Source organism: Vulpes lagopus, chromosome 13, assembly GCF_018345385.1.
Source record: "Vulpes lagopus strain Blue_001 chromosome 13, ASM1834538v1, whole genome shotgun sequence".
Taxonomy (NCBI): Eukaryota; Metazoa; Chordata; class Mammalia; order Carnivora; family Canidae; genus Vulpes; species Vulpes lagopus.
The window spans coordinates 7,221,427-7,241,146 of NC_054836.1; the positions used below are offsets into that span (position 1 = coordinate 7,221,427).

At 39.0% G+C, this 19,720-nt stretch overlaps 1 protein-coding gene across 1 annotated transcript in view; it reads right to left on the minus strand.

The window, feature by feature from the left end:
* Nucleotides 1–19,720, minus strand: part of CHCHD3 (coiled-coil-helix-coiled-coil-helix domain containing 3) — a 273,592-nt gene that overhangs the window by 46,340 nt on the left and 207,532 nt on the right. Inside the window, exon 6 of the mRNA XM_041727307.1 lies at nucleotides 5,065–5,135. Within this exon, the coding sequence (XP_041583241.1) occupies nucleotides 5,065–5,135 (71 nt within the window). The remainder of the gene's footprint in view (nucleotides 1–5,064; nucleotides 5,136–19,720) is intronic.

Consider the following 19,720-nt stretch of genomic DNA (forward strand, 5'->3'; position numbering starts at 1 on the left):
CAAAAACAGAAATTTCTCTTGTGGCACAGTTGTATAACTTGAGTTGGACATAATAAAATATTATCACAATATATATAATAATACAAATAATAAAACTGATTATTCAGTGAGCATTTACCTTGTACTAGACCTGTGCTTAGTACTATCTATGTAACATTCAATGTGGATTTTGTTGAATTAATTACCTATCAGGTAGAAAATAAGGATTAACATGGAGCATAATCCTCAGTACACTGAGGTATGTGACATGGTACCAGCATCACGAAACTAGGAACTAGCACCATAAATTGTTCTATTTAACAGATAATAACAAAGGATGATAGAAGCAGTTGGAACTGCTAAAAGTGATCGTTTCTAGTTGGACTGGGAAAAATAAAGGTTAACTTTTGAATAAAAGCTAGATGTAGGGCAGCCCGGGTGGCTCAGTGGTTTAGCACCACCTTCAACCCAGGGCCTGATCCTGGAGACCTGGGATTGAGTTCCACATCAGGTTCCCTGCATGGAGCCTGCTTTTCCCTCTGCCTGTGTCTGCCTGTGTCTCTGCCTCTCTTTCTGTGTGTCTCTCTCATTATTGTCATCTCAATAAATAAATAAAATCTTTAAAAAAAAAAAAAAAGCTAGATGTAAAAAAAATGGTGGATTTGCTAAGTGATTTGGGGTTTGGGGCTAAAATTTTAAAGCTATTGTGGGGTAAAAGTTCTTGCTGGATAATAAACAGCACATATTCTTAATCTCCAAATTGTTTAATCCCTACTGAAAAGAATAGCAATAGTATTTTTAATAACTTATTGGGGACATAGGTATCCCATCGTACTAGAACTTTGGAATTTTTAAAAAGCACTTTATTTAAAAATTCTGTCTTCCTCCTTTCTCTGATGGACTCTGAGTTCCATACTGGTAAGATCCTACCTGTTTCCTCATGGCTGTGTATTCAGAACTCAGAGGGCATGTCATAGAGGAGCTCTCTGAATGAATGACAAGTTGATTAAATAAGGAAAAAAATTCCATTAAATCTAAAGTGTTTTAATGGTTTCCTGCCAAAACTATAAACTGAAGGACTCAAGTGTGAGTTAATATTTAAGCATCCCTAAAATAATTCCATTAGCTATCCTGGCAGGATGCATAAATGTGACTGGTGTTTATCATGTGCGGCTTTCAAATGCTCTTAGCTTTCTTTCTCTTTACAGTGATTTTGTGTAACTCCCTATCAGGTGTATAATATCGCCCCTGAAATTGCAATTCAAAAAGCTTCTCTCTCCTATAACCGAAATACAACCAAATGAAATCTTCCATTAGATAAAATTAACTAAATCCTCCTCAAAGTCCTTCAGAGCCTGTTGTCTAAAGGGGATGGCCGAGATCAGCTCTGCCATGAATGAAAAGGAGATACTATACTGCCTTGCAAAAGATAAAAGCCACCATGATTACCTGCGATGGCCAAATCTGTAAGGAGAAACAAAGTTCCACTGAGTAATTTCAGCGCCTTCAAAGATGGTAAGCAACTCTTAGAACCATGGCACGATCACTTCCTAGGTATGCAGCTAACGAACTCACTGCAATTCAAAAATACAATGTTCTAGGAAGCTCAGTCTAGCAGGTAGCACTGAAAAAAAAATCAATAATATAATGAAAGCCACTCTCTAAAGAACCAGCTTCTTAAAATTCCTTCACAGTATATAAAAACCTGGAGTTTTATTTGTTCTACAGTTAGCCAAACTGCAAAGTCTAAGGGCAGAATGCCCAAGACTATCCTCACCATGACATCATCTGCCAGTTCAACCCAAACCACTCTAACCTTTAATACTTCACTGAAAGGACTTACAGAACTCACAGAAAGCTATTAAACTCACAGTTAAGGCTTATTATGGGGAAATGATAGGCAGAATCAGCCAAATGAAGAGATACATTATGACAGAGTCTGGGAGAGTTCCAGATACAAAGTTTCCACTGTCATCAAGATGATAGTTCTATCCTCCGGGCAGCAACCTGTGACAATATGCACAGAGTATTTATCAACCGGAGAAGTTTACCCAAATTCCAGTGTCCAGAGTTCCACTGGGGCCTCTTTATATGGCCTTCGCTGGTTGCCCATGTGGCTGAATTCAGTCTCTGGCACCACTCCCCAGAGGTTGGGCTGACACCACATGGCCCAAAGGGCCCATTCATGACATTTAATGAGATACTTCCATCACTTGGGAAATTCCAAAGAGTTAGAAGCTACCTCACCCAGAAGTTGAGTATAAAGGCCAGACCTCTCTTTGGGAAAGGCCAAATTCTCTACTCCACCAGGTGAGAGTAGAATTAATAAATAATATTTTATAAAGGTAAAAGAGAATAAGGCTGCTGAGGCTCTGATTAAAACGAAGTCTAACCTATAGGTTCCAGGTTGTCTTGGGAGAAAGTAAGCCAGCAGGATATTTAGTTTTGTGTTCCATGTAGCCTCTCATTTGTCAGTAGGCTAACCCAAGCTGAACAACATGGCAGGTGCATGGGGCTTTCAGAAGAGTGATTCTTTTCATCTAAAACCAGCTCTATAAAAATCCAGCTTCCACCAATTTCCCAATCTGCTAAAACTCTACTTCTGGTTCTCCCTGGCCCCTCTATCCAGGTGTTATGGGCTGAATTGCCCTCTCCCACCCAAATTCATATGCTGAAGACCCAAGGACAACTGGTATCAGAAAAGTGTACTTGGACAAAGGGTTCTTAAAGAGAATTAAATTACAATGAAGTCATCAGCGTGAGCCCTAATCCAAAGTGATTCCTAAGAAAAGGAGATCAAGACAGATGCAGAGAGGGAAACACTATGAAGACACAGGGAGAAGATGGCCACCTGTAAGTCAAGCAAGAGAGGTCTCAGGATAAGCCAACTCTACTGGCACCCTGATCTCAGATTTCCAGCCTCCAGAACTACAAGAAAATAAACTTCTGTTAACCTAGTTGGCCTGTGGGACTTCATTAGGCAGCCCTAGCAAACTAATACACCAGCCATTCACTAATTCCTAGTGAATCTTTCAATGACTTGTTTATACCCATCACCTCCTTTTCTTTCATACAGTATTACCTTCCTGTTTCTCATGCCTCTAAAGGAGCCTCATATCTGCTGTCAGATTAATATTACTCAAGAAGCACAGAAATCAGGGCATTTACCTCGTCAACGACCTTCCAAAAACTTCTAGCTCAATGAAGGCCAACTTCTTCTTTTTTTAAAAAAAATATTTTTAAAAAGATTTATTTATTTATGATAGAGAGAGAGAGAGAGAGAGAGGCAGAGACACAGGAGGAGGGAGAAGCAGGCTTCATGCTGGGAGCCCAACGTGGGGACTCGATCGGGACTCCAAGGATCACGCCCTGGGCCAAAGGCAGGCGCTAAACCTAAACCGCTGAGCCACCCTGGGATCCCCGAAGGCCAACTTCTTAACCCAGCAGTTAATGGATAATCCCTGCTGACCTTTCCAACTTCATCATGCATGGGAGTCCCTCTGAGTCAAACCACCGATCTGAACCAATTTCTCACCCACCAACTAGAGAGCAGGATTTTCCTTCTGAATACTTTTCCTTTCTGCCTACTCAATATCCTCTTCAAGCCTCAAGTAAATGATCCTCTTCTTCAGGATAGCTTCACAGATCATTCAAATCAGAATTGATCTCCTTTGATTTACCTTAAATTTTAGTTATTTGGATAGCTGTCCTCTTACAATGAAGGGTGCCAAGTCAAAACTTCTCATGGTACAAAGACAAAAAGGTTAATGAATGTGACTTTATCATTAGGGAGAAAGATAAAAAGATAACTTAAAAAAATGTAGATAGAGTACCTTTAAGGAATCAAATCCATATCCAATTTTATATCTAAATACTTAAGATAGCACATGAACTTGTAAGAGTGAGATCTGTGGCCCATTCTTAGAAGGTCTTTCCCTGCTGCCCCTAAAAAGATAATTCACTACCAAGACCGGAGGTTGCTGTGTTTTTGTCTTTTTAAGATTTTATTTCTTTAATTGAGACAAAGAGAGAGAACAGAGGGAGAATGAGAGAGAGAAGCAGGCTCCCTGCTCAGCTAAATCCCAGGACTCTGAGATCATGACCTGACCTGAAGGCAGACGCTAACCAACTGAGCCACCAAGGTGCCCCAAGTTTGTCTGTTTAAATATACCTCAAACCATCTTTAACTTAAAAAAAATTATATATAAAAAAATCAACATTAAAATAACACTAATAACCATTACCACACAAATTGCACCACAGCAGAAAGTAATAACATTACACCTTAGGGTTTAATCATTTCATCAAATGCTTATAAACATGCACCAGGAAGGAGGTCAGAGCCCAACGCGATCTTTCAACTAAACCTGTCACAATATCTTTATTTTGCTTCACTAATTTGCGCATGTGCTACTAACAGGGGTTACACAATAGAACTATTTATACTCTCAGGAAAATCCTGAATGATGTCTTCTTACCTAATGTGAGAACTGGCAGCAAAGGGAAAGTACAGGGCTATGGGTCACGGACACTTTGATCCATCAATTACAGAACATTCATTTAAACATTCCAAGGATTAACAGAGGCAGCAATTTAACATCACCTTCATAATCAGGGGCAAGGTAAAGTCTGTGATTTAAATGCTTTCAAGGTGCATGCGAAGAAATGAAAACAGCTTAAACATGAGAAAAGTGGATACTCAAATTTGGACAAGCCCATCATTTTTTTACATGAAAGTGAATGGTCTCTATGTTTCTATTATTAATAGCAATTTCACATCACCTTCATAATCAAGGGCATCCTATCTTATGTAGTATGATTCCAAATGAAAATTCTAGTACACTGCTTTCAAATCTCCCTGAACTTCATAAAACTGAGTTGCAACAAGCTTTCATCAAATGCCCTTTCCTTGTGTTTGAATTCTGATAAGAGTAGATAACATGGATCCACCTCAACTGCCCAAATACACTTGGAAGTACTCCAGAGGGCTATGCAACAATCTATCTTTTGTTCAAAAAAGCAACAAAGTTGTACTTTCGTCTTGTCAAGAACAGAAAATAATTATAATAGTGTTAAAAAACTTACTTAAACTTTGCTTCCACATCTTCAACAGCTTTCTGATACTGTTCAGTGGTGACTTTGTAGAATTCTGAGCTCTGTGGACACAAATTGATGACAGAGTCTTCACTATACAAGAGGACAAAATGTGTGCAAGGCTTACAATTACAAAAAATACGTAAAATCTTTTTTCAGTCATTCAAGCAAAGAACAAAGATTTCTTGCCTAAGTGATACAGATACTTCTAAAAATGCTTCTCAAGGTATCCATTTAAGTAACAGTATTATCTGCTGGTATAAAAATCATTTTTTTAAAAGATTTTATTTATTTATTCATGAGAGACACACAGAAAAAGGCAGAGACATAGGCAGAGGGAGACTTTACAGTAAACCTTCATATTTAAAATTCATCATTATTTGATCCCATGAGAAAATTATTAACACATTTTGCCTATCATTCCAATATCCTAGCTAGGATATTCAAGGTTCACTTTTTTCTTACACAGTATTTTTGTCCTCAGGATGGATTCTTTATGGAATGGAATGTGTTCTGTTACCTCCACCTGACCACATCATGTAGTCAACATTTGTAAAAAATTAATCAGTAAGAACAGAGGATGAATTTAAGTGATTTTTTATACAAAAAAAAAAAAAAAAGGTTTCCAATATTACATAAATGAACACATAAGCAGCATAAATCAAATTGCAATAGGAAAGTAATGTCTTTCCTGAGCCAGAAAGATTTAAAACTGTGTATTCTGGCTGGCTACTTGGAAACCTGTCTTTCTGCAGGGGGTGGCCTAAATGACCCAGGGAGCCTTCAGACTCAATGAAATATCCTGTAAAATGTATCCTGGTACAAAAGAACACTACACAATGCAGTGGTCTATTGTGCACCTTCAATCCCTGATCACTCAGGTTTCACATGCATGACTTGGGGTAGTTTATTTTTTAATAAATCATTGTTGGTTGGTGAGAAAATGAAAATGAAATCCTCTTCACACCAGTGACCCCTTTGCATTTAACAATCTGGGTTGCCCAATGACAGTCACATCCAGGTTTGTTGGATGTAGATAAAATCAATAGGTATGTGATTAGACAGCAGACTCAGGGTGGCTGGTGCAGTGGACAGGTCACCATTTGAGATGATGAATGGCTCTCTATCAACCTGGAGTCCCCTACGATGCTAACATTTACTATAATCTTATTTGGGCTGCGATTTATCTTTCTTGCACCTGATCAATAAAGATGAACAGAACAGTTGTAAGGATCGATTGTAATTTTTTATCATTTTCAAGCACAAAGGTGCATTTTTGACATGAAGACAATATTCTAAGAGTCCTGCTTCTGCATTTTTTTAAAAAAATTTTTTTTTATTATTTATTTATGATAGTCATACAGAGAGAGAGAGAGGCAGAGACACAGGCACTGCTTCTGCATTTTTTAAAATTACAATTCGAGTGACCAACTTCATCGGTCTGTACACCAAGAGGTTTTAATTCATCTGTAGGTCTCAAGCTACCCAAAGGCCATTTGTCTTCTCAGATATTTTAACTTGAGGCTGTGTAACACCTTCCTTTCAGTTTTACTTATAAGACTTTCCTTTCCTTTAAAACACACACCAGTCACAACATGCTCTTTTGCAATGTTCAGTTTCAGCTTTTTTGAGAACCCTTCTAACAAAGAAGAGTAAAAAAGGCAGTTATTAATCTACCACTAACACTGATGAGAAACTATCCATACTACAATGATAAACTGTCAAGTGGGTATTATGTTACTGAATTACCTATTAAAATTCTGGTGAAGCAATAACATCTTGATTAATACTTTCAATTATTTTAAGCATTGAAATTGTAATGTCCAGACAGAGCCAGGACTAGGCTGAAAGATCTGGTTTTGTTCTGTGACCTTGAACAAGTCTTTCAAACTCCCTCAGCTTCCTTTCCACTGTTCATAACCTGTAAAATATGGATGATAGTAGCCCTGCCTACCTGCTAAAGCGGCTACAGAAATCAAACAAGATAGGCACCAGGGCTGTGAAACCTATTAAGTGTCTTTGCAGAGCAGGATCAACACTGTATGAATACCCAGTATTTATTCATTCTCTTCTGGCAAGTATATTGAGAATAAAATAATTTTGGAGGAAAAAATTAATTTCGGCAAAATAATGGGTACAAAATCAAAATGATCAAAGGCAAATAAGCTTTCTAACAAGAATGATGCACAAAAGAGTTCTCCCATAATATAAGTTAGTGAGCTCCCCTTTGCTCTGTAATGCCAAATGCAGTAAAATTATTACTAATTTTGTCAAAGTTTCCCTAGGATGTTAAACACACACAGACATAACAATGTACCTGTGTTGTCTGCAATCTTAGCTTTTAATTTCCCAAGTTAAAGTTTTAGACTTTATTTATGCCCTGTATTTCCACCTCAGTGGCCAGATTCTCACATTGTATAAATCTTTCTAACAAAGAAAAGGCCCAGGAGGCCAACACCACATAACAACTAAGGGAATGAACACAAATATGCCCAAGATCTATATGTGGACAGCGTTGAATTCACTTAAGTATTTACTTACTCATTCAACAAAATTAGATACTCATTATCCCAATAACGTTCATCTTGAGGAAACAGATTGTCAAGAAGCTTTCAATCTGATGTAAGAGAAAACTACTCAGAATGAAAGGTCATAAATACTGAGTTTAAAGTTGTTGATAGTGTTATTGGAGTTCAAAAAGAGTACATATCACTTTTGGTCTCAGAAAACGCTTTTTAAAGTGAATAACTATAAAAGAAAAAAACCATTCTCAATGTGTTTGACAGCAGGAGGATGAATACATACTAGGTATTCATACAGTGAAAATCTACATAGTGATGAAAAATAATGAATCAGACATACATGTGGGGCAAAAAAAGGGCAAGTCCTAGATACGATATCAGAGTATAATTTATGTCAAGTTTGGAAAAATGCAAAATGATGAAATGGGATTATTAAACAGCAAATTGCACTGATTATCTCCAAGTGGTAGCAGTTGGGTGGTGGTAGTAGGATATGAAGGGGCGGAAACCCAGTGGGGGCTATATTTCTTAAAGTGTTCTTAAAACGAGGTGTACACAGCTATTTATTACACTAGTTATAATATTTCGTAATACATACAAAAATTGTATTACTCTCCTCCCCTTCCCCAAAGGAGCTAATTAACAGTAACAAATGATTTAATATTGCCAGACCATAAAAGTATGTGTAGGGGGATGCATGCTTGAAGAGGTTGGCTAAGTCAAGATTTTGTATATTTTCTTGAATGCTAAGCTATTGCAGAATATCCACACATTACCAAATAAGAGTACTTTTTCAATTTCTATTGTGAAATAACTTTGGATCTACAGAAAAGGGGCAAAAATGTGGAACATTTCCAGGGCACCTGGGGTAGCTCAGTTTGGTTAAGTATCTCAACTCTTAATGTTGGCTCAGGTCATGATCTCAGGGTCATGAGGTCAAGCCTCACTTGGGCTCCATGCTTGATACTCTCCCCCTCTCCCATGCTTTTTATCTCTCAAATAAATTAATAAAATCTTTAAAAAAAATAGTGGAAAGTTTCTACCTCTACCCTCCTTCCTTTCATGTCAACATCTTAGATAATCACAGTACAATCACTAAAATAAGATAACAATGCTACAGTTACATTACTAGCAACTAGTAGTAACTAAATTGCAGACATTATTTGGATTTCTCCAGTTTTTCTACAGACGTTCTTTTTCCATTTCAGGACTCAATCCCGAATGTCATATTACATTTAGTTGTCACAGCTCCTCAGCCTCCCCTCGTCTTTTATGACACCATTACAATCCTAAGGAACACCAGTTGGGAATTCTGCAGAATGACTGATAATTTGGGCTTCTTTCACATTTTCTCATGATTAGATAGATGTTATTAGGCATTATTGAGACCAATACTATAGAAGCAATGGGCTTTTCTCCAAGTTGGACCCCAAACTACTTCCCAGATTCTAGTTTCACAACTGCCTCCCAATGCTGCCATGGTTCTACTCTGAACAGGTACTCACAGATGGTAGATGTGCCCTAATTTTCAGAGAGGCTGTGTGTGTTATCTCTATTGTCTTGAGATGGCAGTAGGTTTGTATATGCCCCTTTTCTTATGAAGTACAAATTACTGTTACTTTAATGTCACTATTGTAACTAAGTTTGTTGTTACTTGGTCAACCCTACAGCTTGCAGTAGTGCACCTTACCATCAACATCAACTGTATTTTTGTCTCATCCTTTTTTAATAGCCAAATCTTGAGACCTATACAGTCTGTGCTTCAAATTAAGTAACGTCCACATTCCAATTTCCAGAGAAGGTAGAGAATATTTATGTATATAAAATGGCCATTCACAAATGACCATATACCTGTCTTTATATACCTACCTAGCTATATGTATCTCTATCTCCCCTCCAAACTTTGTTAAAATACTTTCTAAGTCCTTGTACTGTATGGGGTATAGGAGAAACAACCTGGTGAGATGACCCTAAAAGGAGAACCAAAAAGAACAGGTAGAGATGGGAACCCAGGGTGGCTCAGTGGTTTAGTGCCTGCCTTTGGCCCAGGGCATGATCCTGGAGACCCAATCGAGTCCCACATCAGGCTCCCTGCATGGAGCCTGCTTCTTCCTCTGCCTGTGTCTCTGCCTCTCTCCCTCTCTCTCTCTCTCTCTCTCTCTCATGAATAAATAAATAAAATCTTTAAAAAAAAAAAAAAAAGGACAGGTAGAGAAAGTTGCCCATGATCCGACATGGTGGTCTTTCAAGGAAAGGATCACTGCTTTGTGCACGGCCGTATTGTTCCTATGACTGTAAGGTCTTTTACAACATAAAAAATTGTTTTTCAGAAGATTTATTTATTGAGGGTAGGACTGAGGGAGAGGGAGAGAATCCTCAAGAAGACTCCCCACTGAGTGTGGAGCCCAACACACTCAATCCCAGGACCCTGAGATCATGACCGGAACTGAAATCAAGAGTTAGTTCTTTAACTGACTGAGCCACCTAGGCACCCCTAAAATTTAAAAATATCTTTCATTCATAATCTTTCTGTAGCTTCCTGCTCCATCAACAGCAGGTAAAATATTTGACACAATTAGTCAAGTGGTTGCATGAATTTGTGGCACGTAAATGTCATTTAAATCAAATATTAAAAATCTATTATTGTCTTAATTTAAAACAAATTTTTATTGTTTTGACATGGGCATTAAAACAATGTTTTCCACCAAGATTTCCTCTGAGAAGGTAGATCTTCTAAATTCAAAATAGAATAATACTATCTTTTTGATGTTTTAAAACTATCAAAAATCTGATAAAGGCTTTGTCTCTTTTTTGTCAAAGATTTAGTGAAACAGGAGTTCCAAGGAGGTGAACTATCTCCAAAATAACAACATAATACTAGATATGGGAGATGTGTCTGTCACCTATATTAAAAGACATGACGCCACTGGAAACAACAGGCATTTTCATTTTCTATATTAAGACATTTTCCAATCTAAGGCACTAGGTACCAATTACTAAAAACACAGGCAAAGGACTGAGTTGGCAGTGAATGGTCCACTGTACATATTTTTTAATATATTTAAAAACATGAATACGTTGTCCACAGCAGTTTATACTTTGGTGAGCAATTCATAGCAGAGCAATGTGAAGAGCGTGTACTTTACTTCTGAGCCACACTACTGATTACAGCTCCATCCTAGTAAAGCAGGACAGTTCCCTCACATCTGTAAAATGGGGAGAAGTAACCAAAGTGGTTGAATAAAAATCTCTGGGAGATTAAATATAATTCATGTAAGGTTCTTTAAAAAGTACCTGGGACTGGATATGGTAAGCATTACAGGAATGTTACCTATGATCATTATCAATTATTTGAAGAGTAAAAAAAGTATGGTGTTGAGTAATTTTTTCAAAAGCCATTTTAATAAAAATCTAAATCCTTAAAAAAAAAAATCTTCTGTTAAACCAATCATTACTGAATTCTGCTTATAAGGCTCATCTGTTCTTTTTCTGTTCCTTAAGATAAATGGGAAATGTGAAGATATATATAATATATATATACATATGTATATATGTGTGTGTGTGTGTATATATATATATTTTATATATATATAAAAACACCAAACCAGCCCATATAAAAAAAGAAGTCAAACCAGTAATTTTTTTTAACCTTATCACCAATGAAATCCAATGAAACAAATTAAATAGTAAACGTACTTTTTAATGCCTGGACCTCTCAGGGCCTTAATTCTTACTATGCACTGTAATTCTCCAAGATGAGAAATACTGTTCATGATGAATCCCAAACTGATTTTCCATGGAACCTTTTCATTCTGGAGCGTCTTGAGAGAACAGAACAGAATCCCTCAAATGTTCCATGAGAAACACTGGATTAAAGAGAAGTTGACAACCAGTATTTCAATCATGTACTTCTTTGCATGCAACTTTTCGTTGAGCAATATTTTCTTATGGGTTACTTTTAAAACCAGCGTTCAAAAGAGTAGAGGTTGGCAGTATTAGAAAAGGGTATCAGAATTGATGCCAGTGCTAATAAAAAGAGAACAGGCTATTATCTCGAATTTTTAAAAGTTGAGTTGAGGGGCACCTGGGTGGCTCCATCAGTTAAGAGTCTGCCTTCAGCTCAGGTCAGGATCCCAGGGTCCCCGGATCCTGCTGCTCCCTGCTTGGTGGGGAGTCTGCTTGACCCTCTCCCTCTGCCCCTGGCTGTGTGTGCGTGCACGCTCTCTCTCTCTCTCAAATAAATAAAGTTGAGATGAATTTCTTAAGGAAACCTATTACTGTACCTCTCCCCGGTTCCCTCAGAGCCCAGTGGCAGACTGCAACACAGGTCATTTTTTCCTCTTTTCTGTCTGTGTGACTTTTGGTGACATGACCTTCCAAGTTTCTCTCATCATGAAAGGGTGCAGTCGATTTCTCCACCTCCTCAATCTGGGCTATGCTTCTGACTTGCTCTGGCCAACAGAAGTGACAGGAGTGACGATGTGCCAGTTGCAAACACAAGCCTCTCTCTTGGAACTCTGCCTAGTGCCACATCCATAAGCCTGGTCTGACGAAGGAGAAACTGTATGTCACTCCAGCTGAGGCCATCCTAGGACAGCCAAACCTCAGCCACGTCAGGATAAATGAGGCCAGACACATCCAGAAGTAGTGCCCAGGTGGGTGACCCGCAGAATTATGAGGTAAATACATGGGGGCTGTTTTAAGCCTGTCAGTTTGGGGTAGTTGGTTATACAGTAAAAGCTAACTGACTTAATGCCCTTCGTCTGTGTTCTCATAGCACCATGGATTTCTACCAAAGCACTCAATACATTGGCTGACTGTGTGTTTACACGTGAGCTCTCCAACAAGACCACACGATTCCTAAAGGCAAGTATCCCATCCCATGCATCATTATCCTTCGAGCACTCGGCAAAGTATATGATATACAAAAATTCCTAAAATAATATTAGACTGACACCACTGATTCTAAATCTCATTCCAAGTTTACTTTTATTTAAGACAGGCTGGGATAGAGAGAAGTCTAAAGTCAATGAAATAATATAACATGGACAAAATGGAAAGCTACATTTATTATGTGTCTCTTACACAAACTGACCAACACTACAGTCTGCTATGCCACAAAAAAGGACATGGATAGTGCCTAAGGTCGTGTTCAAGTACAGCAATAGTGTGGTGAGAGTTCAAGCAATGCACAACAGCTCACATAGGTAAAGAGTTTATTTTCCTCGAGTAAGGAGGGCTCTGGATGCTGGAAACCTAGAGCTGACGTTGGTGCCAAGGATACTAACCAAGGCCTAGGTCCCTTTTCGCTATTCCTTCACAGCCACCATTAGCATCTGCTTATGTCCCCAGAGTCCCCAGATGGCTATTGTATATCCAGTTATCACGCCCATGTTCCAAGGAAGAGGAGGGACATAGAGAAGGGAAGAGGAGCCCTCTCCAAAGATATGCGTTTCCATCTCTGTGGCTAGAATTATAGACCACGCACAGCTCGATGCAAAGTTTTTGTTTTCTCACTTCCACAACAGGAGAAAGTAGGAGTTTGGAATTGGTGTTGAGTGAGCCAATTTATCATACCTGCCATGGAGAGCTGAAGTGACAGAACAAAATCATGCACAAAACAGTGTGGTTGATTTTAGATACAAGAATTCCAATATTTCCTTCCGGCCACTTTTAAAATTCGAATATGGAGTCTGGGCAGGCGGTCGGGGAGGCAGGGGGGGGAGCGGGTAGGATTTACCCATCTGGTATTCTAATACCCAAGAATCAAATTTTTAGGCAGTACAAGAAGGAAACGGAAAGCAACAAGAGTGGGCACTATTCCCAATTTTGGGGAGGCTGGCCGTGGCCCATGTTTTTCAGTGTGTGATACTGCCACTTTCCATTTTCAGAAAGTCTCCCTTTAAAAGTATATTTTAAAATGCACATGCACAGACACACATTATTGCTAGATTTGAAAATTGTCTGTTTGCAAGTTCTAAATTAGATCAAAGGAAAACATGCACACACAGTATTCTGGCAGTATTTTCTCAGGTTCTGAATCTTATTTCTGTTCTATTATCACTAATACGACCATACCTGCGATACATAAGAAACGAACATATCCAAAAGGTCACAAGAAAAATTTGTTAACCAGCTCTCATCAGTTCTTTTACAAAATGTTTCACATGATGGTTTGGGCACAACTATATAACATATCATTGTACTGAGGTACAATTTAAATTCTGGTAACCTTACACTATTTCTCAGAGGTGAGTAATGCTCTAGGCACCGGCTATTCAAAAACTATGGCCACTCTGCAGACATCGAGCAACAGTGAATGGGAGAAGGACACATTTGCCCTGAGGTGTGAGCAGACTGGCTTCTGAAGGTGTGAATCTACTCTTTCAAAGTTGATCTATCGGGGCGCCTAGGTGGCTCAGTGGTTGACCTTCTGCCTTTGGCTCAGGTTGTGATCCCAGGGTCCTAGGATGGAGTCCCACATCAGGTTCCCTGCAGGGAGCCTGCTTTTCCCTCTGCCTGTGTCTCTCATGAATAAAAATATTAAAAAAAAAAAAAAAAAGTTGATCTATAATCACCACTAACAATTTTAGGTCTCTATCCTTCCTACAACCCACCCAAACACCACCCAAACACAGTGTCACTCTACCTGGCTAGCTTTCTTAAACAAAGGTCTAGCATGTACAAGCACCAATGAAAGCCTTCCCATCGACCGACAATATCAATGTGAGCATTCCTGTTAAGTGGCTGGATACACTTCTCCTTGTAACACTTGCCCAAGAACCATGTTATAATAAGAACCATGTTATAATATGTAATCAGCCAGATGCAGGTGAGTACATTTCCACCAAGATGAAGTTAAGCATTTGGGGATGTGATTTAATGACGCAAACGCAGCATGGTTACAATTTCAAGCAGAGAAGTCCTGAAACAGTCATCTACTAAATGGTGGCCAAAAAGAGCTCATGCTTCCTCAATGCACCCTTTTTGTAGACTCCCACAGAATCAAGAGACTGACTCTGCAAAATGACTAAACTTTTAGCATAACAATTTCAAAAACCACAAATTTTTAGAAAAAATTTTTAAAAACCCACTAATGGTCTAAATTTAGTTTATCTAGCAGCTCCAATATTTCTCCTGACAACCCTCCTATGAGAAAGCCTAACGGCCAGTCTGTATTCTGCCTCTGTGTGCTCCTGTGTATGCCAAAGTCTGTTATAGATGGGCAGAGGAGCAGTGGAAGGAATTTGATCATAATCAGTGAGAAAAGTGACCCTTGAATAAAGAAAGTACTTGGCATCTTAAAGACTCTTTCGTTATCGGTACTTCATAAACCCATGGCCTTGAGTCCACTGTCTCTCTACTCTCTCCTTTTATCCCTTTCCCTCCCCCTAAACTCCCGCTCCAGAGAATGCCTTTTAAATAAATACACTGCCTTTTTAAATAGCTTGTGAATTGCCAACATTGGTTCAGATGCATGGTATATCAGATTCAGTATTCTGTTTCTAAGAGGTACACCAAGGAATGGATTTGGTTACTTAAACTGGGTCTCTTTAGATGTCTCGTATTAAAAATGTAAAAGCGAGGACCTTATCTTTTGGGGTGATTGTATCAATGGGACATTGTAGGTTCAGCACTTGGCACAAAGCTTGGCTTCTCCTTATTCTCCATCAGAATACCACTCCTGCCAACCACCCTTAGCCGCCTAGCTGATCCCATCAGAGCCTGGTCTCCATTAATTTACCTGCATGACTCCACAAAACTGAAGAATGTGTGTCAAGTCGATGGATTTAATGCTGGTTTTGTGCAAGCGATAAACTCCTGTGTAGCTCTCTTGAGCAGCTCCATGTTTCCAATAATCTTTTGGGTCCATATATAAACGTATCTTGATTTTCTCCACTCTATTTTTTTTTTTCAAATTCACATCACTAGTGATCAATAAGAAATTACTAATTTAGCAGTTTCTTACAAATCAGAAGTTGTGACCACTAAGTTCTATGGTTAAAGGCAAACGAAGATTCCCTGTGGAGAAGCTTATCAGTAAATTATCCCAACATCACTTCTTCCTACTTAAGATACACCCATTTTAAGCTAGGTATACAGTGAACCAAACTAAAATTTCCAGGTTGCTTCTAGTTAGATCAGGCTGTAAGCAAAATTATAAGGGACTTCCAGGTAGGCCACTTAAAGTCAGCCAACCTCAGCTGGCAAAGAATATTTTCAGCCCTTTGCTGCGAGGTAGGTGTGACAGCCAGAACTCCAGTAGCCATCCTAGAACACAAACTGACCTTACAGGGGGAAAACCCTGCACACCAGGAGGCTGGAGAGGAAAAAACAGGTGACTGGGGCTCTACCCACACTGAAGCCAACATGCCAGCCCTGGATTGCCCACCTCTAGACTTTTATTAAATAAGAAAATCAACTTCTAATTTTAAGCTAGTCCATCTTCATGTCACACAGAGTGACGATAATCCAGAATAGATCTTCCTTAAGCCCCGAACTGTTTGCTTTGTGTGTGGCTACGGATGACTTTAATAAAGTCAAGTGCAATGACACCCCAGGCGCACCCCTGTCCTTTGCAATAATGTTTTGCTTCCGCTTCGTCAGAAATCTGTTTCCTCTCTCCTTTTCTGACAAAGGAAGAACTGAAAATTTAAAGCCATGTTTAACTGTAGCATCAAATCTTAACCATCCCTAAGAAGCTACATTTCATGAAAATAGCCTTGTCTCCTAGGCACCTTCGCAAAGTCAATGAATCGCTTCTGTACCTACATTCTCATTCCATCTCTACTGTTTCTCATGTAAAGCAACAGAGCTATTCAGAGCTGCTTCTGGCATTTCTTGTTTTATCCCAGGCACTTTAGAAGCTTCACTAATTAGAGTCTCAGATTTTTCATTCGTAATTTAGTTTTCTAATTAGAATAGAAATCGTAGATTCATTGACAGCTTTGCCACTGCACGAGTTATGTTGCTTCTACTGGAGTTATATTATCTTGTGCCTTGGTTTCTTTGTCCGGGCAATTTAAATAAACAACTGCACCAAACCTTCAATTGGCATTCTACGTTTCCTTCATCTGTTCCCCTCTTCATTCTACAAATACTGAAGGTCTGTGCCAGACATGAGGCCAGGATCTTGAGATATGATGGAGCAAACAGAGGGTTGGCCCTGCTCCTAGGGAGTTTATGACATAGAGGAGGAGACAGACATAAATTCAAACCTCACACCAATAAATATATAATTAACAAAGAGTTACAGTGCCACAGGATCACTATTATAGATTTTTTTGTCTCCAAAGCCCTATTTTGTTCTCTAAAGTAGCTAACTACCCCTCATATGCAGTTCTTAAGTTAGTTGTCTTTTTATTTCCTTTTAGTTTCTCTCACTGTTTCTGTCAAATGATTCGGGCTTCAGAGCAAAATTCTCTCCACCTTTAAAATTTTCTTCGAACCCTTTTCGAAATAAGGGAGACCTACTTACACTGATTTGGATGGGAAAAAGTCCATGTAGTAGAAAAAAAGGAAAGTTTTTTTTTTTTTTTTTAAGATTTTATTTATTTATGATAGACATAGAGAGAGAGAGAGAAAGAGAGGAAGAGACACAGGAGGAGGGAGAGGCAGGCCGGGAGCCCAACATGGGACTTGATCCCGGGACTCCAGGATCGGGCCCTGGGCCAAAGGCAGGCACTAAACTGCTGAGCCACCCAGGGATCCCCCGGAAAGTTGTAAACTACTTTGAATAGTGTATTTTTCTAAACTGGTGAGTCTACACACATGTACACACACACAACCTGAAATATTCTACAAGAAATATTTGCCACCCCTGGAAAAGAAACATTAGGAGGAGATATGCTTTTCCTTATTTAATTGCCTTCCGTCACAATTTAAATTTTTACCATGGAATTGTATCATTTTATAAGAAAATTAACCATGCCAAAATTTCCAACAGGCATTACACCTAAACGTGTATCATTCCAGAAAGTAACTAATCTAGATATTTTGGGGAAAGTGATTCCTTGGTCTCTTCCTGCTTTTTTAACCATGCTTATCATGAGATTTCCCATTTACCCTACCTGTAAAGTATGAATTTATTATCCTTTTCTATAATAATGTCAATAAAAGGCCTTAAATATTTTTACTGTTTGTAGCTTTTCTAAGATAAAACCATAACCTCCCTTCTACACTCACCTTTTAGACTTTTATATTACACACCTCAGACCTTTCTACTTTTGACATCATTGTGCATTTCACTGTTTCTTCAACAATGGTGAGACAAAGCAATTTCACAGTTATCAGAAGGATTATCACGAGAATGTCTTGCAATACCCACACAGAAACTTTTAAATTACCGTGTGTTACCAGCACAGGAACCTCTCATTCTCTTGACGACTGTGTAACATGACACTGTCAATTCACCAGGTTGTAAGTTGCAAAGGGCTCATTGAGGTGATATTACATGCACATTTAACAGCATACTCACTGGATGGCTCTTGACAGAAGGTGTCACATTTCTACTGCCAACACATCTTAGGCATGCACTCCATTTTTACCCTAACTGGGCTCATATCGTCTCCCATAGAAAGGAACTCTATAAATCAAATTCTCTTGTACTTGCTCAGCACATACACTGGTGTACACACATGCTCAGTGTCCTCTTGAAAACCACGGGCTAAGAAAGAAAGCTTGAAACAATAATCCCAATGGTAGAGAAGCAAACATGAGCTTCCTCATCATCAACTCTGCTGCATTCTTCACTCATTCACAATTTGATACTAGTCATCTCAAGAACTGACAACACATGCTCCCCATGATGTAACTGGCTTACCCATTTCACCTTACAGCTCTTGGACAACCTAAAATTCATATAAAAGGGCATATTTTTCAACAGTAAGCTAATGTAAGCCCAGCCCACAGGGCGGGAGCTCTAAAAATGGGAGGGTGAAGACCTCTTTAAAGGCTAGTGGAGAAATAGAAACTCACGCATTACACTAAACAAGCAATGTAATTGTCTTCAGTTCTGTAGCCCTTTCAGCCTCCAAGAGAACCCCTCATCACAATGGGAATGCCATGGGGGGAATGTAAGCTGGCATCCAACCCTGTTTTTCCTCAAACTTTAAGGTTTCTATTGACTGCAAATAGATTATATTAATCATACATAGAACAAAAGACACATATTTTAACGATTCTCACAGAAATTAAAAGACCTTCTGGGATTATTTCCTTGGAATCCAGGTTGAGAAACTAAGGGCTAATCCTTCTACTACCCTTTAGCTTATTATATAGTGACTTCCTCAGAGGGACTCCAAACCAAACAGGGAGGGTCAAGACTAACGCTTATGAAGGCAAAAGAGAAGTGTGTAGAGTACAAACTGAATCCCTGGGAGGAAGGAGAAGTGTTAGGGGAAAAAAAGGGATCCTGACACAACAGGCTAGAGAGGCCAAGACAGAGTTGGCCTTCTTCCCACTTTTGCCTAGAACCTGAATTTTTAAAATATCGTAAAGGACAACACCAGTAAATCCAGAAAATCACATTGATCCAGAAAATCTACTCAAGAAAAACTCTCCTGAAAATTGGGCAAAGCTTCAAGCTTGCTTTCAGAGACACGACAGTGTTGGTCTCTTTGCTCCTCTGGCACCAGTCGAGTAGCAACCCCAAAGTGAATCAAATATTTATTAGAGCTAATACCTTTCCAACACTACACAAAAAATAAGCTAAGCAGCTCAGATGAAGGGAAGAGTGCCACAGACATGCTCAGAATCCCAGACTGAGCACATCTCTTTGAGTAAAAGAAAATTCTAACTGACCTCAGCAGAGTTATGGCTAAAAGCCTTAATTGAGGGTGCCCTCAAGATGCAGATATGGCAAAGCATTCCAAAGTTTAAAAGCTAATTTAGGTTCATCACTGTGCTTAGAAAACTATTTCTCACCTTTGAAATTTACTCATTAAGGAGCCAGGTGCTCAGCCTCTGATGCACAGATTTCACGCCCATATTCAATAGTTGTGGGGTGGTACAGGTAAGGGCCATGGAATTACTACCCACAGCAGTTTTTCAGCTGTGGATCTATTTTTGCCCCTAGCTTCAGGGGCCCAGGAGAAAAACTATGCAAAACCCAACCAAAGCCAACA